Below are 25,599 nucleotides of genomic sequence, written 5' to 3'. Positions count from 1 at the left end.
ACACCTCGGTTCAATAAAAATTCAAATGCAGTCATCAACACATAATATGCTCTCCTGGCTTCAGCTTCTGAGTACTACAACAATACGGTCAGAATCAGATGACTCGCTGGCTGACACCCCACCAAGCCTGAATGATATCGCTGCAGGTCAGACGCAAGCTAATGAGGTAATGCAGTAGCTCTTTCAGGTAGGATGACCAGAAAACTTCGGGACAGTCCCGAAATCGAAACTTTTGTCCCGAATCCTGAATCTGGCCCTAATTGTCCCGAAAACTATACTAAAGCAAAATCTTGAGTAGTTATTGTCTGATAAACATTAAAAACTGTCTGCGGAGGTTGAGTCGTCCTGCAACCAGCCCCCGCCGGCTGCTCATTGGCTGAAGCATCTTTTTTCTAAGTTCTAAAAAAATACCATAGGTGGCTAGGCACGAATTTAGATATTCATTTTTATCTAATAAATCTATATGCACAAAGACAATACGACTTTTTGTGTCCTTTTTGTTTTAAAGTTGATAAAGAGAGCGCAAGTTGCTGCATCTGCAAGGAGGACAGTGATGCGTGTACAGGAGTGATTGACAGTTCGCGGCACTGTGTACAAAAAGAAATACTCAGCTACACAATTATATATATATATAAAAAAAAACTTATGTATGTAAAGCTAATAGATTCAGATGTTTCAATCCCTTTAGAAGGAAACTCTTGCTAGTAGCAATCTGTGTTGAGTGGTAAAAACAAAGGGAGGGTAAAGTATGTCATTGGGGTCATCAGGTGGGAACCCTGCTTCATCGATGTTTCATTGATTTAAGCCCACAACATCTCCAGAAGGCTCAACAGTGTACCCAGCGTCCCAGGTATACCCCCTCCATGCCATACCCTCTATGTCCCTGATGGGCTCTGCATGGCAGGGGCATCCTTCTCCCTGAGTCGGGCCTAAGCCTGACCGCATACCATCTGTCTCTATCTTACTGCCCAGATGGGATCCTTGCACTTGATCCAGAGCCAGTTACTGCTTTTTTCAGCAGCACTTGATATGGACTTGATGGCCTGTTGGAGAGAGCAACCCTTCACCCCTATTTTCTTTAGCAAACTGGTGGTAGATGTTGCAACAAATCCCCTGCATCCCACCTCTACTGGAAAGATGCTAGCCTTCTAGCCGTTCTGGGATGCTTCAGCTGCCAGGTCAGAATATTTGTTCTTTTTCCTCTCGTAAGCCTCTTCGACCCCCTCTTCCCATGGTACTGTTAATCCGACAACATATACCAGATTTGATGTTAGAGACCACAGAACCATGTCTGGCCGGAGTGTTGTAGCCACTATTTCTGGGGGAAACACAAGCTTCTTATCAAGTTCCACTTCCAATTTCCAAATCCTGCGCTGATTGCAGGAAGCTTGCAACTTTTGGTGTTATAGGATGCTCTGGATGTTGGCCAGCTGGTACAAAATTTGTAAAATTGACCTGTCCTGACAATGTTTGTACGTGGTTGTTTATGGTGGTTCATCTCTGTTCTAGTATTGATGCCAGTTCTCTAAGTACTTGGTTATGCTGCCAAGTATTTGCTTGTTAAGTCTGACTTCACGTAGCAGCGCTTCCATGTCCAAACGCTCATCAGTTACAACGAGAAAACAACAAAAGGTGCTAATATAAACTCACAATGTTATAGAATACTAGCGAAAAAGTTATAATCGTAACATTTAACTCCATACCGAAGTCCCAGATAGCCAGACAATGAAAATATAAATATAAAAAAATGTATACAAATTATTTGTGTTTTGGACGCTGTGAGCACGGAGACTGTAGTGTATACCGTAAGTTTGAAAGCGTTTAGCTTAAATGATTAATATGAATAAACAGTGCTCATAAACGGCTGCTGGGGTAGTATTCTCAAGTGAAGCGAGTTGAGGCTTGGACCCGGAAACAGCGCTTCTTACGTCATCACTTAACAACCGAATAGAGCCCTTGGGTGAGACTTGTAGTGCAAGCTATTATGCTATAATAGAGTACCGGCACCTCTTTTGGGCCACTTAAAGCACTGCCTAGAAAGGACTTTTGCTGGGCGGAAAGGCCTAAGCAGTCCCGAACTCTATATAAAATGGGAGACCAGGGGATGATGACTTGCTGAAACATCTCCCACAAGTGCATGCCCCGCAGATATGGCGGCCACATAAACCTTAAAGGAGTAGTTCACCCAAAAATGAAAAATTATGTCATTAATGACTCACCCTCATGTCGTTCCAAACCCGTAAGACACAGTTTAAGATATTTTAGATTAAGTTTGAGAGCTTTCTGTCCCTCCATTGAAAATGTATGTATACTGTCCATGTCCAGAAAAGTAATAAAAACATCATCAAAGTAGTCCATGTGACATCAGAGGGTCAGTTAGAATTTGTTGAAGCATTGAAAATACATTTTGGTTCAAAAATAACAAAAACTACAACTTCATTCAGCATTGTCTTCTCTTCAGGATCTGTTCTGAGCACGATCATAACACTGCAGTGTAGTGATGTCCGGTTCGCGAAAGAATCATTCAATTTAACCGGTTCTTCTTGAACCAGTTCACCAAATCCAATAAGCATTAATCCACATATGACTTAAGCTGTTAACTTTTTTTTTTTATGTGGCTGACACTCCCTCTGAGTCAAAATAAACCAATATCCCGGAGTAATTAATTTACTCAAACAGTACACTGACTGAACTGCTTTGAAGAAAGAACTGAAGATGAACACCGAGCCGAGCCAGATAAGGAACAAAAGACTCGTTCTGCCCTCAGCTTAAAGATCCATGCAGCGCATCCATCCACCTCAACTATCGCCAACAGGGCTCACACAGCAGACATACAGGCTGGCTCAGTACTGCACACAATGGCGATCCTCCAAGTTTTTTCAAGCCAAACTTCTCCACAGTATGGATGAGTCTGGCCAAGTGCACGAGGAGACCTTTAAAGAGCTGCTCACAGCAACAGATCAAAGCACACAGCTGTCCAGAGGCAAGGTAGCCCCAGGGAAAATGGGCGCTGCATCCTCAGATGGTACAACGAATTAGGGCAGTCTTCAGGAAGGCAGAGGTTGACCTCTTCGCCTTGGAAGACAATTCTCATTGCCCAACATTTTTCTCGATACAGAGAGACGCCCTGGCCCAGGGCTCAGCTGTATGCATTTCTTCCTATCGTCCTGATTCACCAGATCATCAGTGGAGCTCTTATTAGCTCCACTCTGGAAGAACCAGGCTTGGTTTCCATAGCTGATTCAGCTGGTAACGATGGCCCTGTGGCCCATCCCATTGAGGAGGGACCTTCTCTCACAGACGAAAGGCATGATTTGGCATCCCCCGAATTTTGGAGCCTTCATGTCTGGTGCCTCGACGGAAGTGACGTGTGATGTGTCCTGCATGCTGATTTTCCTGCGTCCTGCAAACTGCTGGATAAGGGGCATGCCCCATCCATACTCCAAGTTTATGTTTCGGTCAGCGCCTCGTGACTTGATTGTTGGCTCAATGACTGTATGGTCATTTTGAAACCAAGACATGGCTATGTTTCTAAAGTGCTCTCTGCTCCCTTTAGAGAAAAGTAATATCTCTATTTGCGCTCCCCGCTGCAGATGGCAAGCAGGAACCGAATGCTCTCTGCCTTGTTAGGGATCTGAGAGTCTATGTGGTACGTTCTAATCTGTTTAGGCAGTCTGAACAGCAGTTTATTTGCTTTGGAGGCCATCAGAGGGGTCTGCCGGTCACTATGCAAAGACTGTCTGTATCGCTGGATTGTTGATGCAATAGCTCTGGCTTATGCATCAGAAGGTACTAGAATGCCCTATTGGTGTGAGAGACCACTTCCCAAGGGTAATGGCCTCCTCATGGGCGTGGTCCAGTGGCATATCTGTCAATGAGATCTGTGCGGCCGCCGGCTGGTCGTCGATGTCCACTTTTGCCAGATTCTATAACTTAGAATCCTTGCCTGCAGAGCGGGGATGTCTGTCTGTTTAATCCTCCCATATTGTTAGTGGTTCTCATGCCCTCAGCTAAGCTTGGGGTGAGATAGTGCCCTTAGGGCCCTTATTTGTGCTCTAACACTGGGTTCACAGACCAGCATGTAATTGTTGCTCGTGGTGCGGCATGATTGGATTTCCCATACTTAATGGGAGTGAACATTCGAAAGGGAACACTTTGGTTACTTAACCTCAGTTCCCTTCAAGCATCAATCAAGCATTATGTCACTTGCTGCTCTACAAGTTGCATGAATCGACAACTGTTGCTTCAAACATGCAAGTATTGATAAATAATTTTAATATCAGCCTAAAATATAGGCAAAAAAAAAGAATAAATAAATATATAAATAACTTTGGGTATCACTGCTATAGGCTATGCTTAGCTAAACTAAAAGACAAACAACACAAAAAAACAGCCTTGCCTGAAACCCGAATGAAAATATGACAGCTCTCTGAGGTTTCTCAACTTTTGTATGTTAACTTAAGCTATTTAAAAAGTCTTTTTTAAGCAGTTTGAATAACAATGGTCTTCAATGAATTGACGTTTAATTAATTAACGCTTTTTATAGTTTTAAACTAACAGTGACAAATTTGCTGATTAGGCGTAAACTTCTGCTTCATTATTTGAAGTTTCTATCAACGAACACTCAAGTCGTGTGGTTTTACATCCTGCTAAAAGCCGGCCTTTCCACCACTTCTGTTTGTGCTCAGGTGACGTGGCCATGGGTGGCAACGCGGAGGGTTTCCTTCCTCAACGTTGACTCATCGCTCTCTCCAATGATAGGCCCACGTTACCCGCGTGATCTCTTCACACCAATCAGCGGAAAACGCGCTGATCGCTCTCAGAACAGTTTTACGACAGGCTCGTATGTGTGCTTCTTAAGACAACCACTGTCATAGAACCAGGAAGAAGGAAGGTGGGATAGCCCCCCTAAAAGATTCCATCTCAACTCAGTCGCAGAATTTTCCTTAGAAAATCATGGGGCTCGGCAGGTGGACGATTGAAGTGGTTGTCCTGACGACTGTTTTTAGTTCACTGCTGCCAGTTCGAGCAGATGAACACGACCACAAGGTAAGATAAACCGCGGGCCGAGAAGCCCTCTGTGCTCGGTGTGTAAAGTCTCGAGAGACGTTAGATATTAGGCTGGTTGCTCTGACAAAATGTCTTACAGCAAAGGACAGAAATAAATCTAAAACCGTGGACTCTGTTTCTGATTCATTGTCCCGTGTCTGTGTTAGAAATGCTAATCACACAAGAAGCTACGTGGCTAGCTTAGCATCAGTTATCCCATCGCTTACATTATGTTGTGCAAATAGCAGAACAGTGCTCACAATCATCAGTTTATTTTCATCCTTTGATGTATGATAAATATAATGTTATTCCATGTATTACTTCTCAAAGTGTTTCGTTTGTTGTGTTTTTTTATATTTTTTATTAATGTGTGAGGTTACTCTGAAGTGTCGGCTAACCGTCGTTAGCTAAAATATGTCCGTATGGACCGACACATATCCGGTTGGTCCAGGCTTTTTTTATGACTGACAAACTGTAAAAGATGGTTAACGTTACATTTTATAGTTAAAAGCCGCTATAATGTTACCTTATAAATACAGTGTGCCGGGATGACAGTTTTATCTCGATGACATTTGATTTCGGTGACTATATTTCACAGTTCCTAGGTCTATGGTGTTTAATCACAAAATGTCCAGCCCATTTCTTATAAGGCAGCCAACAATTCATCAATACACTAGTTTTTTTTTTTCTTTAAAAAGTCAAACATATAAATGCATCAAGCAGTTTTATAGCCCTGATGATAACATTGTTTGTTTTGGATTTGAGACCATTTTAAAGTCATCATGTATTCATTATTCAATTCATACTTCGATCTTACGTTATTGTGAACAATTCATCTGAAGAAATATTTTTTTTCTGACCTTGTAATTTTAAATCAAAATGTTATAACTGGAGCAAACATTCAACTTTCTCCATTTAAATTTAATGTGCACATCTCAAAATCCAGTCAACCATGGATACATAGAAATACCCTTTTTTTTTCTCTAACCTGCCCCCAGATTTTTTCGATAATCTTCTACAATAAGATTTAATACAATACAGAAGATATCTCTTTATACTTATATTTCAATTTTACTTTAAGTGCCCTAGTGTGTCCAAATATCATCTCTGTCAGGACCCAGGACTTAGACAGCATTTTTCCTGTCTTCGAGTTCCTTAATTCATCAGCATTTTGGATGTTGGCAGGTACATTCTCACTTTTGAATAGAATTTAAACAACTTTGTTATGATGCATGATCAGATCAGACTACTTGATTATGGGTATTTACTAAGGTTGCATTTCCATTTCATTGCAGCCCCTTTTACAGCTTTTTTATTATTACTGAAAGTATTCAGAACCACACATAATCTGTGATCATGATTTATAGTGCATAAATAGTCCTCATGCTGTCTATAGAGATCTGGGGATTTCTGATACTTAATGGGCTCCTTTAAAAAAAAAAAAAAAAAAACTGATGCCAATGAGAATACCTCTTAGCATGGGAGATGGTGTTTAAGGTTTCATGAATACAAACGTGTAGTTGTCTTCTCTTCCTCCTATTCTCATGTTCATTTTATTTAGACCAGTGCTTCCAGTGTCACATTTGCTGCTGTATTACCCTTTAGATTCAAAAAGGATTGTGTAACACTACCTGATTTTTTCAGGTTCACACCCTATGTTTGCTGTGATTCTTTACACTTGTAATTCAAAGAATCAAAGGAATAATTCACCCCAAAAAGGAAATATTTATTCTGCATGAAGATTGTCTACATCCCTAGATCAGTTACATTTAATATTTAGTGGGTGACCTATTATGTCTAATGTCTTGTCTTTTGCCTTAGGAAAGGGTCTTTCATTATGACTAAGAATCCTTATTAAACATACAGTAGGATACCAATAACCACTGAAATGTGACAAAAGCATTGCTTCCAAAAATCTGTCATAGGTTCTGTGTAGTCTGTAATTTCTAAAAACTGGTTTGGCAGCAGCTTTCGAATATGTGTATCAGCGAGTAGTCTATACATCTTCCCTTGACAGTAATGATAACTTAACAGTTGACTTGTTACACATATTGGCTCAACATTTTAGGCACATTATTGTGCTGTTGATCATCATTAGACAAAGTTGTGTGCATTTAAGCCTATATTTTATATAAATAACAGGATGATCTTTTGTATTTGAAAGCTTGATGTTAGTTATGGAGTTTTCTCCACTGGAAATATCTGCTATTGTATTGCAGGAATTGCAGTACAATAAGATATATATATATATATATATATATATATATATATATATATATATATATATATATATATATATATATTATAAAATTTGCTTGCCTGTCCACTTGGAGGATGCATACATTTTATCTATAGACTTAAATGGGGTGTAATGTTCAACCAGTATTCTTTTTTTTTTTTTAAGCAGTTTTTCCTTCAAGAATAGTCTTGATTATTATTTATTTTTTTTTTTTCCTTGAGTGATGGGGAGCATCACAATCTCATTGTTAAAATCTCTTTTCTGCCAGCTGAATTCATGATTTTTATGGGTGTGCTTGAGCCCTGGATAGCATTCTCTGTGTGAGTGGATTTGGGAATGATGATTGTTAGTTTGCTCTATTTGAAGAATTGCTTAAGAACAAAATGCAGGCTAGTTTGTTTATTTTAAAACTTTTCAAATGGTCTTTCTAATGGTGACATCCTGGAATTGAATTAACATCACAAAGAAGCAGATGCTGATATTTAAAACGGGTATCTGTCCGATGACTGCTGTCTGTCTTTTACAGTACACCGATAAAGAGGAGGTGGTTCTATGGATGAATACAGTGGGCCCTTATCACAACCGACAGGAGACCTATAAGTACTTCTCCCTACCCTTCTGCGTAGGCACCAAGAAAACTATTAGTCACTATCATGAGACGTTAGGAGAGGCGCTGCAGGGGGTTGAACTGGAGTTCAGCGGTCTGGACATCACGTTCAAAGGTATAGTTGTACGTTAATATGTGTAGTGTATGTGTGTTTACCTATTCAAATGAAGGTTATCAAAGGCACGGGTGTTAAACTGTTGTACTATGTGAATTAAATTCGTTTTTATTTTTGTTGGTTAGTAAGTATTATTGCTCTTTTGTTGATTGTAAGAATGCAATGTCGATTTGTCTTTTACAGACGAGGTGATGCAGGCAACATACTGTGACATTGAGCTTGACAAACCTAAAAGAGATGCGTTTGTCTATGCCATCAAGAACCACTACTGGTACCAAATGTACATAGATGACCTTCCCATCTGGGGTGAGTAACCAGGATGCCAAGGTGGCAGGTCTGTTCTTTTCTAAGTGTACAAAAACCTGGCACTGGTTTGTTTACAGGTTTTCTGTTTTGTATGTGGTGTTATTGAATAAAAGTGCAGTCACATTAACTGTTGCTTGACAAATTCATCATTAGTGATTTCAAGAATTTCCCTAGTTCCCAAGTTTCCCTATGCAGATTTCGCTCATGTTCAAGTTGGTCACACAAATATTCAATGTTGACCGACAGAAAGCTACTTTGAAAAAATTGGACTTCTGTTTGAGCAGTGAATAGTGTGCCAACTCCCAAATACATTTTAACCTGAGTAGTTTTTGATTTTTGTTTCTGTATAGGTTAATTTGTTTATTAATTGGTTTCAGTTTTAGCAATTTTAGTACTTAGACCTGGACTTATGTCAGTTGTTGGTCAAGGCAAATATTATATATATATATGCATGTATGTATGTATGTATATGTATGTATGTATGTATATATATATATGTATATATATATGTGTGTGTGTGTGTGTGTGTTCATTTTTATTTTATTTCAGTTTAATTTCAATTACAGAAAAAATAAAAATAACTGTTGAGCTGAAAAGTTTGTGAGAGCAGTCGTGAAGGTTTAAAAATATGTATTTGAGGCAAATCTGTTAGTACAAATAACAAAAATGATGAACAGTTTTATGAGACTAGATTAGGGTTTTTGTTCATGAATGACCTTCGCCAAAATGTGATTGAAACCGTGGTGCGTGTGACATTATCTGTGTTTGGGCCCATTGTTTCTGTGCAAATGTGCAGCAACAAAGTTACCAACTGCTCTCTTAGGTACGGTTAACTTTGTACTCCTCGTCAGTGGTGAGAATGCATTGCACATTAATATTTGAGGTGTCGGGATTCATCTTCTCAGAGAAGAGAAATCGGCAATATCTGTACATCTGTATGTATCTGGGCCTGTATTAAGGGTCTCCTGGGACATTCTGTTTGTGGTGGTTTTTGACAAGCATGCATCTAAGGAGTATTGATTTGTCCATTACGCAACATTTGAGGCTGGCGAGAAGGTGATCAAAATGCTGGAAGTTGTGTCCTATGATGAGCCTTAGGCTGGGTGAAAGCGGAGGTTAGAAAAAATCCAGCATTTGGTGCTTGGATGTGAGACACTGTTCTGCAAGTTAACAAGTTTCTTAGTGTCTGGGGGGCTTATGATATTAGACTTCGTAGCCTATAATAAAAGATAATGAATTTCAAACCTTAACTAAACACATTTTTATTCAAAGATCAACAGTCTGTCACTAGTTTTTAGTCTGTCAAAAAAAAAAACAACATTAAAATATGAACTCAAATGTTGTAACAGTGCTTAAATCAGACCTTTCTGTAATGCTAATGATAATAAGCTTAAACGAAAATAACAAATTAATTGTCGCAGAGTTTTTTTTGTACCCAGTGCCAGCGAACTGTCAATCACTCCTGAACGTGTGCATCACTGTCCTCCTCGCAGCTGCAGCAACTTGCGCTCTCTTTATCAAGCTTTAAAACAAAAAGGGGACAAAAAGGTAGTATTGTCTTTGTGCATATAGATTAATTAGATAAATGAATATCTAAATTTGTGCCTAGACGCCTACGGTATTGCAGCCAATGAGCAGCCGGCGGGGGCTGGTTGCAGGACGACTCAACCTCCGAAGACAGTTTTTAATGTTTATCAGACAATAACTACTCAAGATTTTGCTTTAGTATAATTTTCAGGACAATTAGGGCCAGATTCGGGACAACAGTTTAGATTTCGGGACTGTCACAAATTTTTCGGGATGTCTCATGACCCTTATTCTGAGTTATGAAAAGGAGCCACCATTGCAAGCTGACAGCGACCGGCTTTTGTGGTGGAAAATTGGCAGTAATACCCCCACCTTGCGCAGCTGGCAATGAAGTACTTGAGTGTCCCTGGGACATCAGTTTGGTCGGAGCGCCTCTTCTCAACAGCTGGACATAAAGTGAATAAAAAACGCTCTGCTCTGAACCCCGAAAATGTTGATCAACTTGTTTTCCTGTCCAATAAATTTGTAATGGCCCTAGCCTTTTTGCGCATTTCATTATGCCTGCCTAGTGCCACCTAGCCTAGTTGTCGGTTACGTACAATAAAAAACACATAATATGGCTTGTTATCAAGTCCATTTAAAGTTAAATTTTTTGAACTGTTGTTTGAAATTGATTGAATCATTAGTTAAAATAATATTGGGAGATCTTTTAATTGCCTAAATCATAAATGCAGCTGGGTTGAAGCCTGCAGAGATGTTTTTCTTTTATGTTATGGTAGCCGTCCCCTCTGCATATATATTTTTTTCGAGAATGTTGCTCTCCTGTTGCTGTTTGTTATTCTGCACAAAACTTCATGCCAATAAATAAGAAATATTGCTGACTTGTGCGTTTCCAGTGCTCTCTTTAAGTTTGTCCGTTATTTGATGTTGAAAAAGAAAGATTTTTTGACGGAAAATCGATTTTACAATCGATTCAATTAACCCTTATGTCTTAAAAATCGAAAAGGATTTTTTTCACAAAAGTGACAGCCCTACTACTCAACAGTACTAATGAAATGTAACTTCTTTGGTGTAGTGAACTGTACTGAAAGAGCATTATTGAAGATTAAGTTTTTTTCATGAATTAAGAAAATCTGATTATGGGAATAAATTAAGTTAAAGACTTTATCTGACATGTGAGTTAGCTATATGTTTTGAGATGCATCTTTGACTGTTTTGTTTCTTCAATAATTTTGAAGCAGATATAAATATAGATTTAAAAATATAGCATTTAAACTAAATAAGTTTCTCAAAAGCTTGAAGATGTCTCTATCAGTTCTTTACCTGAAACCACAATGTGAAATGTCATGTGAAGTGTCTGTAATGTGAAGCTTTTCAGATGAAACACAATATTCTAGAGGACATAATATAAAGCAGACTTATTTCTCAGGGTTTGACTGGATTGTAAAATGTTAGTGGTTATTCCAGTCATTTCAGAGACATAGAATGTTATTACAGTTGATGGAAGAATAGAATATGATACTGAATCATCCCTAATAACAGCTGAGAAAGCTATTAAGTAAACAATGTCAGTTTTAATTTCATTTTATTAGGATTTAATTTACTGTTTACTTGAACTAATAATAATATATTACTGACATTATTGAAAATTATTGTTTTGTGGGATTATTTAAGGAATTGTTGGTGAAGCTGACGAGAATGGTGAGGACTATTATCTCTGGACTTACAAGAAGCTGGAGATTGGACACAATGGTAATAGAATTGTGGATGTTAACCTGACCAGCGAGGGGAAGGTCAAGCTTGTGCCAAACACAAGAATCCCCATGTCATACTCTGTGAGTAAAGCTTTCCTGAGCTTCAGAAACCTGCTAACACTAGTTAAATTGTCACTTAAATTTTGGGGGTATTTTATTTTTTCATTTTTTATTTTTATACTTTTAGCATAGCTGTTTTGCCCATAAAGATTTGACTAATGCCTATTGTGTGAAAGAAGTCAGTGTTTGCTTAGATATTTCTTATATATATATATATATATATGTATGTATGTTTTGTTGATCCTCACAGGTGAAATGGAAGAAATCTGATGTGAAATTTGAAGATAGGTTTGACAAATACCTTGATCCATCCTTCTTTCAACACAGAGTAGGTGCCTCATTTTCAGAATGGATTTAAAATGTGCTAAATATTCACTTTATTGAATATATTTCATGTTTTTGTTTGTGTGTGTGTGTGTGGTTTTACACCTGACAGATTCACTGGTTCTCAATATTTAACTCTTTCATGATGGTGATTTTCCTGGTTGGTCTTGTTTCAATGATCCTGATGAGGACATTAAGGAAAGACTATGCCAGATACAGCAAAGAAGAGGAAATGGATGACATGGTGATCACTTTTGAAATTCTTTATTAAATGAGCCTTACAAATCCCATCACCTTTTAATTTATGCATGTCTGTGATGAATTAGTTTATTCACAACCTTAAGGCCTTTCCACACTGAGTGCGATGTGAAAAAGCGACGCGAATTGCTGGCGAACATTGCTAACACAATCTATCTCTAATGCTTACAAGAATAGGCTACATCCTAAAATATAATTAGCATCAAGCTAGGCTAGAAAATCTGTGTAACTAATTTATTTGCTTACCCACTTTAAACCATCATAGAGTGCTTGTAATAACTGTGATCTGAATAGGTTGATTTTGATTCTATAATAAGTAGACACATGTTGGGATGTGCAACAGTGATCGAGTACTCGACCGCGACAGCGATGATCGATCACGTAAACGATGATCGAAATTATTATTATTATTATTTATTAATTTTTTTAATTGGTTATGGCAGCACGTTGGGCGGTGCCCTGATCTCTGATTGGTTAGCTTCCCACTTGATGCCTCAAAAGACATAAGAAGACAGATAATCATGGCCTCAAATTCACGTAGTGATGGCGGGTTTCCCTTTGAGAAGAATGATGAAAATACAGTTCAGGGTAAGCTGTGTAGCGCCAAGCTGTCACACAAATCTACAAAAAAAAAACAATGCGCTATCCTCTAAAATGTGTACATAAAATATTTGGCGATAAGAGAGCGGCAACTCAGACGAGCATTGAATCACTTGCCTTAAGACCTAAATGCAACGCAGGCTGCGCACTCGGCTCTCATCTGAGCACGAAGACCGCCTTTACTTTTTGAATAGACATTTGAATGTTTCACCGGTTGTGGTAAATATAATATCCATTTTTTTTAAAATAATTATTATTTTAGTTTTGAGTTTTAGCCATAGTTAAAATATCTAGGCTATTTGGTCTCTGTTTTATACCTTATAATAGTTGTTTGGTTAAACTTGGTGAACTTTTTTCTTTATCTTTTAAAAACTAAGTTTCACCGCTGGATCAAATATGCTGCTAAAGTTATACTGGAAGACAATGTTTTGTTAAAAAAAAAATGCAGTTGAGTAAAGAAGCTAAAAAAAGAAAAAGTATCTTTCTGTGTTAATCCGAGTTACACTTTCGGTCAAGTTCACATCTGCATCGGCTAATTTTTTTCAGATAAATATTTTAAGAGCTAGTGTCTGATTAATTAACATGAACAATTATGCTGAAATCACTGCATATCAGCGATTCGTTTCATGCTCATATAAGCAATGCCCGATAATGATATTGCTCTTAAATGTTTTATTTTTCTATTATTATTATTGTTATTATTTTATTATTGATGTTATAATAATGCAGCCGAGCTTTTTTTCCCCATCATATTTGTGGGCATAATGCAATTCGTCTTCGAAAACGCACAGGTGGTTTATGGAAAATAAAACTTAACTTAAAAATAAAACTTAATTACAACTATTACACTTAATAACGTAGATGAAAATATAGCACAAATCTGCCATAAATTTATAATGAGAACTTTATAGGAATCTATAGTGAAATCTGTCCTTGCCCATCTTTCAGCGCGCTGTCATTAAAACGCTTCAGAGGTGAGCTCTCTCTCTCTCTCTCTCTCTCTCTCTCTCTCTTTCTCTCTCTCTCGGTCTAACGCATAACTTAGCATTCTGTTGTGCTGATACAAGTTTTAATGTTACGTCTGTATCTCAGTTATCTGATTTATCATAGGATATGTCATAGAATAAGCTTCCGTTTATTGGTATACTCTTCACCTCATGCAGATATTTCTTGCTCCTTTATTAATAACATTGCTTCATCATAATCTAACCTGTCCTAATCATGTGTTCATGTTTTCATAGACAGATTTTCATGTCAGATTAAATTTTTTATTTATTTTTCATTTTCATATCAATCTTCAGATTTTTTTTTCATTATATACTTTATGGCCATGCCCCACCCACCCGCATAAGCCCCACCCCCGATTAATAGATTAATCGTTTTTTTAAACCTATCAATGATCGAAATGAGAAATTTCCCAAAATGCCCATCCCTAGACACATGCACTCTTTATATGTGTAATAACACTACACTGCAAACACAGATACCAACAATAACAATAACTCCGCATCCAACTCTCCGGGACACTCTTCTGTGTTTGTTTAAACTTGTTTTCCAAACAGTGCCATCATTCACATCCTTTTGTGCAACAGCAGCACCTCTGGTCATGTGATGTAATTCTCAGATCTTATTGGACTGCCCGTGTTTTCGCTTTGCGAAGCTCAAAATATTCGTCGGACTGGTTCGGAAAAACAAAAAAAACAATTGCATTTCCGGTGGGTGAATGTTTGCATTGTATTATTACAGTGCGTCATTGCGTCCGATATTCATTTAGCTTTTAGGCGCTCCATGGGGAAAGGCGTTTACAGTGATGTGTTTTAGCTCTGATAATAGCTCCATTACTTAATACTACATTTCTCTCTTTACATTTTTTTTTTTTTTTTTACTCAACCCACATTATGTTTTTCTTTTATCTCGATATCAGGATCGTGATCTCGGTGATGAATATGGATGGAAGCAGGTTCATGGTGATGTGTTTAGGCCATCCAGCCATCCACTGATCTTTTCCTCCCTCATTGGCTCTGGCTGTCAGATCTTCTCGGTTTCCTTCATAGTCATCATTTTGGCCATGATTGAGGACTTATATACAGAGTGAGTTTCACCTATGATTTACAGGGCAATCATAAACTTAAAGCCTAATCACAATACACATTTGCACATTTAACAGGTAATTTAAAGTCCTAGATAACATCTAGTGAGCACATTTCCCTTAGTTCTTATTAAAGGACTTTTATGCTTGCCTCTGTAGGAGAGGGTCCATGCTGAGTACAGCCATATTTGTTTATGCAGCCACATCTCCAGTCAACGGCTACTTTGGTGGGAGTCTTTATGCAAAACAAGGAGGTATGCAAACTAATATGTAACAGTTGCAATATGGAAAGCTCCAAATATCATTTTAAAAAATGTTAGCTATACACAAGTTATAAATGTAAGCATTTAAGGCCCAGATTTAGTCACAGCAAAGTTCTTTTTCATTCTTTGTTAGAAAAAAGTAAAATATCTTGGCCACAGTATATGCAATTTGACACTCAAGTCTCATCACATTTATTCATATAGCACTTTATATGATTGTTTAATTTAAAGCATGAGAAATGGTGTGACTTTCAATTAGAATTAAACTAATCCAATTAGAATTAAACTAACACTTCAGTTTATACTGTTAAGTGGCTCTCCGGTGTATTCATGCATTTTTACTTGCCTCTAACCTTGAGGGACTGACCAGAAGTAATAAACCAGAGAAGATTTAATGTCAAGGAAGGCGGAGTCCCAGAGCCACACCTACCTGTTAGGTCATCACCATGGACCAATGGTAGTTTGTTGATATTTGCCAGTAGGAGCAAACGTCACATTGGATGGCAGTTTTGAACTTCTAAAAATGTTTTGGGTCGATTTAAGAAGAAAAAAAAATTAAGAAAGGATATCTTGGACCGAACCAATTTTGGGTAGCACGTCAACATGTAGCTATGTTGCACTTTGGTCGTCCCGAGTTCGAGTCCCAGCTCGTGGACCTTATCTCCTTCTCTCTCAACCACTTTGCTTTCTGTTAACCTACTGTCCTATCTCAATTAAACGAAAAGTAATAAAATGCTAATTATAAATCTAAAAAAGAAAAAGAAATGTCTCACATTAGTTGATTCTTCAGTTTTGCTATAAGTATACCAGGGCATATAGTCTATCGAAGGTGTCCTAGGAACTGCTCAAGGTGAAATTATGTGCATCCTTTTTTTGTAACTACTACTTGTTTCTTTCAACTATTTTGCATAATTTTGTACAGGGAGGAGATGGATAAAGCAGATGTTCATAGGAGCTTTTCTGATTCCTGCCATGGTGTGTGGCACAGCTTTCTTCATCAACTTCATCGCTATGTACTACCATGCCTCCAGAGCCATCCCATTCGGCACCATGGTGAGTTCCTCATTTGCCTTATACAGTGTGTGGTCCTACATGCCTACATTTACTTTCATGTACAAGTCCATCTCAGGCTGATTTTACAAAGGAGATCAACTGCTAAGTAAGGAAATAATCACTTGAATATGTTATTTGGTTGTAAACACACTGGTATCAATATTTAGTTTCTAATCCCCTTGATATTAGGAATGCAACGGTTGACCGACCATAAATCGGAACCGGATGTTTTTTGCTTAAAATACGCGTTCGGCAATCGGCCGATTTTTTTTTTCGGGAGTGCGGCCACGTGCACAGACTACATTGTTATCGTTCGCTATGTCATTTGTGTGGAAGTATTTTGAAATCTGTGTGGAGGACACGGGCAGCCGATCAGTACTGGAAATGCAGAGCTTCATGTCTGAGGCACAGATAGCAGGAAGCGATCAGCCGTTGGTGTACTGGCGCACACATAAGAGTCCCTTTTCTGTGCGCACTAAAGCTGCGTGAGCTTACTGTTACCGGTCCAACCGAGCCCTGGCCTGAACACGAGTAGACCGTGAAGAGATGTTCAGATCATCTTCTCACATGTTGGATGAGAAACGAAACGGACTAAACTGTGACGAAACTTTTTTTTTTTTTTTTTTTGTAAAGTGGAACTTGCATATACGTTTAAAAAGCCAGAAGTAAACGACAGTTCTGTATAGGATGATTATTTTTATTTTACCTTAAAATTACATCGACTTAATTTGATTTAAAAATCACCTGCTGTAGTACACTGAGAAAAAGTCTTTCATTCATCCAATTAAAGAATTTTAGGGTAATGATTCATATCTATATTTTTTTCACTTGAGAGAATAGTTATTTATTTTTCATTGGCTCAAGTTAAGAAAATATAGATGTAAATCATTACCCTCTTTTTTTTATTTATTTTTTATTGGATGAATGAAAACAGTTTGCATCTTTGTTTTATTTGCACCAACAGTATTTGATTTTAACATTTTGGAATAATAAATAGCATACTTTTATTTAGTCTGTAAATAAAGACACTGGTAAATACCTTTTTTTTTTTATTTAAAACCAAATTTAAAAACTAAAATACTGAATGCTGATCAAGAATATGTGTTGATTGTGTTGTTTGGACTCTAGAACTATGCAGTTGTTGCCTTTAATTACACATGGTTACAGTTAATCTTTAAATTTAAGGCCAGTTCTCTGTAGTTTCAACCCAATTCAAAAACAAAAGCTAAATGCTGATGTATGTAACATCTATGTTTGTATTGAATGTAGGAAACTTATTGTGCATATACTGCCGTTAATTTCAGATGGTTGCAGTTATTGTTGTCAATAGCCAAAAGCCAGTTTGGCCTATTGAATACCAAATAAACATCTTGTTTATGCACACTTTCCTTCTTTCTTGTTTGTTACTTAAAGAAAAAAAAAAGAAAAAATCGGAAATCGGTATCGGAATCGGCCAGTTTGTTTGTAAAAAATCGGTATCGGAATCGGCCATGAAAAATCATGATCTTTGCATCCCTACTTGATATTACACATAATAGCACTTAATAGCCTTAAAGCATTAATTGCTTGGTAAAGTACTTGTTTCATCTGTTAAAATATGATGTTTCTAATTTGTCTGATCAGGTTGCAGTGTGCTGCATCTGTTTCTTTGTCATTCTACCTCTGAACCTGGTGGGGACCATTCTGGGCAGGAACCTGTCCGGCCAGCCCAACTTTCCTTGTAGAGTCAATGCTGTACCCAGACCCATCCCAGAGAAGAAATGGTAACCTCATCCATGATTCACACATCACAAACAGTCTCAAACATGCTCAGTTGTCTTGATATCATGCCATATTCATCATTGTGTCATTGTTTTTCGTTTTTGTTTTCGGTGACTACATATGTAAATATAATCGAAGTAATCTGAATGTAAATATTGTAAATGTTTTCTGCATAAAATGTGATTATCAGTAGACATTAGATCATTGTTTTTAATTGTTTCTCTTTGTTAGGTTTATGGAGCCGGCAGTTATTGTGTGTCTAGGTGGCATCCTTCCATTCGGGTCAATATTCATTGAGATGTGAGTCTGTAAATTGGTTCTGGATTTATATTTGTACCCATAATTACTATGAATATCTATAAGGAAAAAAAAAACTCTGCTCACCTTCCCTCAGGTACTTTATCTTCACATCTTTCTGGGCCTACAAGATTTACTATGTGTACGGATTTATGATGCTGGTGCTGGTGATCCTGTGCATTGTCACAGTCTGTGTGACCATCGTCTGTACCTACTTCCTTCTCAACGCAGAGGACTACAGATGGTAAGGAGCATTTACTTGCCATAATGCTGTTTTGCTCATGCAGTTTACTTTGTTTCCACATCCATCCTCCCTTGGGATCAGACCACAGATGCGTTAAAATGTCTTGTAGGGTAGTAAATGCAGCATAACCAGATGACATCATGAGACTGAATGACAGTGATTGTTTTTTTTAGGCAGTGGACAAGCTTTCTCTCTGCAGCGTCCACAGCAGTTTACGTCTACATGTACTCCTTCTACTACTATTTCTTCAAAACAAAGTGAGTTTCAGTTCCTTTTCCTCAAATGTCATTATGTAAATGCTCTAAATTTAGAAGACTGATTTACTCGCCCTCAGTCACTCAAAATGTATGATTTCCTTTCTTTTATGGACCATAACAAAGATATTTTGCAGAATTCTAAGCTGCAATTTTCTATAAAATGTTTCCTTTTAGGTGAAAAGTTCTTATGAAGCATTAAAATATACCATTCTAAATCTGTGTGTGATGAACATACTTCAATTTAAGGATCACTCTTTACACATTCCTAGTTACTTGTGTGAAATGCAAATATATTGTAAAAGTACTTTGAAAAGTAGAAGTTGTTCATCATTTTCTATGTGTAGATGTAGGATCTGATACCAATAATTAGCCTGTACTCATTTATTTTTTCCCAGGATGTATGGCTTATTTCAGACATCGTTCTATTTCGGCTACATGGCTGTGTTCAGTACTGCTCTGGGAATCATGTGTGGTGAGTACAAGAAAACAAAATCACTTGATGATTGATTCTCCTCTAAGGTAATAAATGTTGCTATCTGGAAAAGGGATTGACACATTTTGACTATCGCTTTCTCTTTATCTCTTTGTTTTTAGGAGCCGTGGGTTACATGGAACAAGTGCCTTTGTGAGGAAGATCTACACAAATGTGAAAATCGACTAGACACTCTGCAGTGACGCTGCGGATCAGCTGACACTTCTCCCGATTGAAGCGGGCACAAAGTCTCCATTTATTTTGCAAGAAGAGATTGTGGTATCTTGTACAAAATCTAGTTTTCCATTCTCAATGAATTAAAAGTGACGGCATGAAGCGTACACAAGGATAAAATGAAAGGTGAAATAAACAGGACTTTTTTTATTTTATTATTCTTTTTTTGTTTCTTTTATCTGCTTTTCGTTTTTTCCCTCCGGATGAAATGCAGGCAGATAAAAGGGGAAAGAAAGTACACCACAGCGTTGCTCCTATTTCTTATAACTCCCACCTAAAACCATTGAACAGATCTTTATTGATGGAATAGTCTAGCTCTCTTCAGTGAAGAGGCCAAAGTGTATGGAGAGCCTTTGTTCTATTATATGTGAATATTAGAGAGTGGGGTTTACGTCCATCCTCTTGCTTGTCTGTTTTATATTACAGAGTCATACAATGCCATTGTTGTAGTATTGTTTTACATGCTTATGAACGACACCAAAAGCATAATGTGGCTTGAAATTCCAAAATACCATTTTTTTTAATTCAAATATATATAAAAAAACAACATGATGCGAAAACGGCCAGGTTTTAGCTCTTCCTTTTGAGGGCATCTGTTTTCCTGTAGCTCAGATCCGCAGGATGGAGCTTGGCACATCAGATAGAGTACGCTATCCGCAGCAGATCCTAGTGAGACTGATGATCTGAAATGATGGTTTGGTGGCAGATTGTTTTTAATGGGTTGTGTGATGTGATATTTCTTTTTCCAGTTCAGTCTTATGTTGTCGTTTGGGTTTGAATGAAGTCTGCTTGTAAAGATAATATATGTAGGGGGGTGGCCATGTATATAACCTTAATAATGTAACTGTAGATGTAGATCCCAAATGTATTTTGGTTGTACAGATTTATTAAAGGGTGTATTTTCTTTCTTTCTTTTTTTTTAGACCGTCAGTTAAAGGTTTTTCATTCATTTTTAAGGTTGGGGTGGGCTTGGTGGAACAGTTACAGCTTGCCTGATATTGCATGAATTTTTCACCAAATCATATGATCCGATTGTTTGTTTTTTAGAATCATTACACTTTTGGTGACCCCCATCACTACCCTTGTTCATTAGCATATTGTAGAATGGTCTCAAAAAGAAGTGCTTCATTGACTTTGTGCTGCTCATAGAGGACTTAGTCATCAGCTTTTTTGAATTTTACTTTTGGTTTATTTTTAAGAGTTGAAAGGCTATTCATTGTCTTGGACAGTCGTTTCTCTCATGCTTTTTTTGTATCCATGATCTAAACCAAAATTGTGAATGTCACACAATTGAGGCACACGTGCGAAATCTCTGCAGACATACTGTACAAAGTGAAGTTATTGTACACTTTACTAGATGTTTTCATGGTTACTAAGTGGAGACGCACTTAGACCAAGCTGTTGTTCTTATTTTTCTTATGTTCCTTTGTGTAAATACAGTATGTAACTAAAAAAAAAAAAAGTTTTGAGAAGTGGCAAAGCCTTTTTCTAAACCTCATTCCTCCCAGTTTAAAAATGTTTATTTCTGGTTCTTCATGTCATGTTCCATGTGAAGTCTAAAGAGACATTTTAAACACAATATTAACTTGCTGTAAAAAGGAGAAGAAAAAAGAAATAAACATTGTTTTTGAGGTTATGTAGGCATTGTCTATATATGAAGGAAAAGTTGTCATAAAATTTCTGCCCAATGACAGCTGAGTACTGGATGGGAACTACAAGAATTACACACAAATCAGTATGTAATTGATTGCACTTTTCAGTAGAATAAACAAATGGTGTGATGGCAGCTTCATCTGTCTTTAAAATATTACATGTGTTTGTCAAAATAACGATGACAGTCTTGTTTAAGAATCAGTCTCTAGTCTACACCATTGTACCTTTCAGCAGAGAACTTAACGTTAGGTCCTCAAACTTACTTCAACCTCTAGGTCCTTGAACCTTTTTGGTAAAAAGAGCACATTTTTAAGCTGCAGTGCTTACAATTTATTTGACCTCAATCTTTAATCAAAATGTCAAACATTCTTTGTTTGATTCAAAGAGTGAAGCACTTAGAAATGAAAGCATCTGCTATGGCAAAGAGACAATTCCATGACAGTGCAGTTTTTATTTGGACAGCATAACAAATACATAAATCAAAACCGATTCTGCTCTCTAATAAATGCCAACATACTGATACATGAAGTCTATAAATAATGGATATGGATTATGGGCTTCATTTTAGTGCTAAGATCAGCGTCATCTGTCAGTACCAATAGTTTTGAGTTTTCAGTTCACCTTCTCAAAGTATTCCTTTGAGCCGCCTGGAGTCGGCTTAATCTAAAAAAAAAAAGAAATACGAAAAGGCAATTACATAAATGCAAAGCCAAAACATCCACAAACCCTTACATTCCCTGCATCTATGGCCATGACAGTGTTACTAAGTTCACCGCTGGTCAAATACTACCAATTCACAAAAACTAAAGCTGCATAAATGCTAAACGTCTATGGACAATGAATGCACAGCAAAAAATTTACATGATCTGGATTTATGTTTCCAGTTTGCCGCATTCACATACATATGAAGTCAATTAGGCCATTACATTTCATAAAGAGTGCACACACAGGTTTATTCTACTAGTAAAACCGTAAGTACTCACTGTGGGTGACTTTGGGGTCCAGCTGGCAGGACAGACTTCACCGTGGGTCTCCACAAACTGAAAGGCCTTGACCAGACGGAGGGTTTCCTCAACAGAGCGTCCAACCGGCAAGTCATTTACACTCATGTGTCGGATCACTCCATTAGGATCAATAATGAAAAGACCCCTATAACGTGAAATATCATTTAGTGATGCATACATTCCTCCTGAAAAGCACATTATTCAGTGTAACAATGCATGAAAACAGGAGCTTGTTTGTAAAACGGCAGCAACTTCATGTTACCTTAAAGCAATTCCAGCACCCTCCAGCAGGACCCCATAGTCCCGGGACACTTGCTTTGTGAGGTCAGCCAACAGGGGAATGTGGATTTTCCCTAATCCTCCAGTCTACAGATAAACCAGAGTTTAGTTTGCGATTTCCTATGAATAGGGCATTTCTGTTGCTAGTTTCCCAATAACCTGATCCTATTTAGAGAACTGAGAATGTGTTGAATGTTTAGCATGTCATGCGTTTAAACTGTAATGTGCATTTTAAATTTGTTTAGCTGCAATGTGTACATGGCCTTTTCAAAGTAAAGTATAAACCTTTCTCGGGGTGTTGGTCCAAGCCAGGTGGGTGAAGTGAGAGTCCACAGACACACCAATTACATCACAGTTTATATCACGAAACTCATTGGCCTTGTCACTGAAAGCGATGATCTCTGTAGGGCAAACGAATGTGCTGCCAAGCAGGAAGAAATTAAGAAGCATTAAAAAAATAAGTAATTAAGCAGTAAATAATTGACAATTAAATATATAAGAAAATGAAAAAAAAATAATAATAATAACAACGCATGCTTACAAATCTAGTGGGTAAAAGAAAAGGACCAGGTATTTGCCCTTGAAATCTTCTAGACTGATGTCCTTGAACTCTCCGTTGATAACAGCAGTGCCTTTGAAGTGAGGGGCTGGCTGAGTGACCGCCGGGGCCCATCTAGCAGAGCCTGATAATAACAAACACACATAATGGATTAGTAAAGATATCAGATTAAATGCACAAACGAATTACTTTTTAAGACTTACTGATTGAGAAGCAAGCTTTTTGTGCAGCAATGCACGCAAGGGGTTTTGGAGCCCTGATCACTGCTGCTCCATTGTGAGTGACCAAAGCTTTCAGTCCATTAACTGCAGCTCTTCCTGCCTGTTGTGAAAAGGAGGGACATGTATGAAAAGAGTCGTTACACAAGTTTGTTATCACAGTTCAGCAGACAACACCATGCCCATACGCCACATGTACACTGTAAAACATTTCAAACTACAAAGGCTCGCTGAATAAGAGGCACATTGCACGAATGCTGTACGCATGAGTTAAAAGCGATGCCCAAATGTTTTATATACATTTATCTAATTAAAAACTGACTAATTTGCATGTTAGATTAAAATACATCAAACTGTTCATCATTTACTTATCATAATTTAATAATTAAAAAAAGAAGTGTTTGCACAATATAGCTACGATTAACAATAGTTTATGCACTTGTAATAGGCAAGTTAGTTAATTGACAGTGGACGTTATGTAATCAGTTTAAAGGTTAAACACCGTAAAACGTATCTGCGAACTAAACGATGACTAACAGAATCAAACTAAATCTCATTTGCACCGAAATACAAATCAACACTTATTCCTCGTAATAATCGTTCATAGCAAAAGTGTTACTATCGTTTCTGCTAAATGAAACTTACAGAAGTCCCTAGAAGTCTCCCGAAGGTGGCCGCCATCTTGCCAATGTGCTGCTTAATGCAATGCGCAAAAAATACCTTGAGCATCAAAGCTGCGCACTTATTTTGCATTAGTTGGGCAACACACACACACACACACACACACACACACACACACACACACACACACACACACACACACACAATTTTGCATGTTTTATTTATTTATTTATTTATTTATTTTTATTATCATACTTGACAAATCAGGGTCCGGCCAGGGTAGATTGTGTGCAACAGGCAAGGTTTGATCATGTTTGATCATGTTGATTTACATTACATTTACATTTATTCATTTATTATTGCATAATAAACACACAATTAACTGTTGATCATTTATTTAAAGTCCTTAGAAATGCATGTATCAAATCTGAAACAGTAGAATGTATAGGGTTAATTAACATTCTAAGCAAATAATTATTTTTTGATTCTCCTAACTATACATATTTGAAACATAACAATGTAATGTGCAACATACAGCACTGATAATTTTTTACATGTAAAAAAAATGCTATGGATTGATTTAAAAGTAAATTTGGTTTGAATATAAACACGGCCTTTTTTTCGGTTTCATCGGGCGCACGCGCCTGGACCTAAGTTAACTTCCGGTCTGTGTTGTGTATATCGGTCTGGCTGCGGTGCCATCTACAAACGCAGTTAAAGCCAAGGTGATGAGTAGACTGAAGTTGGGCTCAGGTGGCTGTGCTGCGGGATGTGTTTCCCATACATTTATTTATTTTTGGAGACTCGCAACAATTTTAAAACTGATCGATTTTCAAAAAGGCTTCTTTTAATAAACATGAGTAACGTAACGTTACCTAACGCACTGCACGTTTAATAATAATAATTCCTTACATTTATGTTTAAATATCAAAACGAGGCACGGGTGTTTTTATATCGCTGTATTTCTGAAAGAAGACTTGCATGTTATATGCGTGATAAAGCAGCGTGTGAGCGTACCAGCTCTGCTTTGTTTACAGCTGTTACTGGGGAAACCTCTATTTCTCGCTTCAAAGTAGAGGTGTGCGATACCGCTAGATTTGGTATCGATCCGATACCAAGTAAATACAGGGCCAGTATCGCCGATACCGATACCAATATCGATACTTTTTAATAATTAAGGTGGATGTGTCTTCAACCTAAATCTAAATTAATTTTCATGACTTTTAATTGTTTTTGTGATTTGCATTTTGGGTTATTAATCAGTACTACAAAAGCTTTTGTTCAGAAACAACTTTTGGTTACTTCTGATTTATTTAAATAAACAAAGTTACAAAATGATTACTTCACAAATATAAAAAATGTAAAAACAAATTCTCTTTTCAAGTAGCATGTTAATAAAAAAAAAATTTCTCCTCTTTAGTGCACTTCTTTTCAGTATTTTTTTCTTAAAGTCACAAAGTTTTACTTCACAATATAAAACAAATTCTCCTTATACAAAATTCCTGAAGCCGACATCTTCCACTATGGAAAGAGGCTGCAGGTCCTTCACAATCATTTCTGATAGGCGCCTTGTAATATCCACTGCTCTTGGAGAATCAGCTATTGAAAAATAATAAAAATAATTAAGTCTGGTACACATCTAGGTGAAGTTTAAATATAGAAACCAGTATCCCTTTCACAGCTAACACAAAAAGGGTAGATCGGCCTGAAAATACAGCCATACAACGCTCCTCTTTCTCTGCCTCTGACCGACTGC

At 37.4% G+C, this 25,599-nt stretch overlaps 2 protein-coding genes across 3 annotated transcripts; one reads left to right on the top strand and one right to left on the bottom strand.

Annotated features, from left to right (window-relative positions):
- The first annotated feature begins 4,832 nt into the window (after positions 1-4,832).
- Positions 4,833-21,314, top strand: LOC113071223 (transmembrane 9 superfamily member 3-like). Of its 2 annotated transcripts, none has more exons than XM_026244589.1 (15): positions 4,833-5,049; positions 7,815-8,010; positions 8,194-8,316; positions 11,518-11,678; positions 11,908-11,985; positions 12,094-12,225; positions 14,764-14,930; positions 15,088-15,182; positions 16,114-16,244; positions 17,868-18,007; positions 18,237-18,305; positions 18,400-18,546; positions 18,720-18,803; positions 19,199-19,275; positions 19,398-21,314. In XM_026244589.1, the coding sequence occupies exons 1-15, from the start codon at positions 4,957-4,959 to the stop codon at positions 19,430-19,432; spliced, it is 1,728 nt and encodes a 575-aa protein (XP_026100374.1). In that variant the 5' UTR covers positions 4,833-4,956; the 3' UTR covers positions 19,433-21,314. The 2 variants fall into 2 exon arrangements, with proteins under 2 accessions (XP_026100374.1, XP_026100375.1); XM_026244590.1 differs by having other exon boundaries at positions 19,199-19,279; positions 19,401-21,314.
- A 276-nt stretch (positions 21,315-21,590) lies between these two features.
- On the bottom strand, positions 21,591-23,934 carry LOC113071225 (thioredoxin-dependent peroxide reductase, mitochondrial-like). Its single transcript, XM_026244591.1, has 7 exons — positions 23,868-23,934; positions 23,208-23,325; positions 22,987-23,128; positions 22,731-22,866; positions 22,429-22,532; positions 22,146-22,311; positions 21,591-21,825 (listed from the first exon to the last, which is right to left on the bottom strand). Exons 1-7 carry the CDS (start codon positions 23,901-23,903, stop codon positions 21,775-21,777), a joined length of 753 nt encoding a protein of 250 aa, XP_026100376.1. The 5' UTR covers positions 23,904-23,934; the 3' UTR covers positions 21,591-21,774.
- Positions 23,935-25,599: the final 1,665 nt, after the last annotated feature.

This window comes from Carassius auratus, unplaced genomic scaffold, assembly GCF_003368295.1.
Source record: "Carassius auratus strain Wakin unplaced genomic scaffold, ASM336829v1 scaf_tig00006580, whole genome shotgun sequence".
NCBI classification, from domain to species: domain Eukaryota; kingdom Metazoa; phylum Chordata; class Actinopteri; order Cypriniformes; family Cyprinidae; genus Carassius; species Carassius auratus.
Note: the sequence above shows the minus strand (reverse complement) of the source record. Positions and strands in the feature narration are given on the sequence as shown.

What these genes read in the sequence shown, in the direction of transcription:
- LOC113071223 (XM_026244590.1), top strand. Translation starts at nt 4,957, where the DNA reads ATGGGGCTCGGCAGGTGGACGATTGAAGTGGTTGTCCTGACGACTGTT. An exon ending in TCTGGACATCACGTTCAAAG is followed by an intron (nt 8,011 to 8,193) that starts GTATAGTTGTAC and finishes TGTCTTTTACAG; the next exon opens with ACGAGGTGATGCAGGCAACA. An exon ending in TCTTTATGCAAAACAAGGAG is followed by an intron (nt 15,183 to 16,113) that starts GTATGCAAACTA and finishes AATTTTGTACAG; the next exon opens with GGAGGAGATGGATAAAGCAG.
- LOC113071225 (XM_026244591.1), bottom strand. Translation starts at nt 23,903, where the DNA reads ATGGCGGCCACCTTCGGGAGACTTCTAGGGACTTCT. An exon ending in AAAAGCTTGCTTCTCAATCA is followed by an intron (nt 23,129 to 23,207) that starts GTAAGTCTTAAA and finishes TGTTATTATCAG; the next exon opens with GCTCTGCTAGATGGGCCCCG. An exon ending in GGACCCCAAAGTCACCCACA is followed by an intron (nt 21,826 to 22,145) that starts GTGAGTACTTAC and finishes TTTTTTTTTTAG; the next exon opens with ATTAAGCCGACTCCAGGCGG.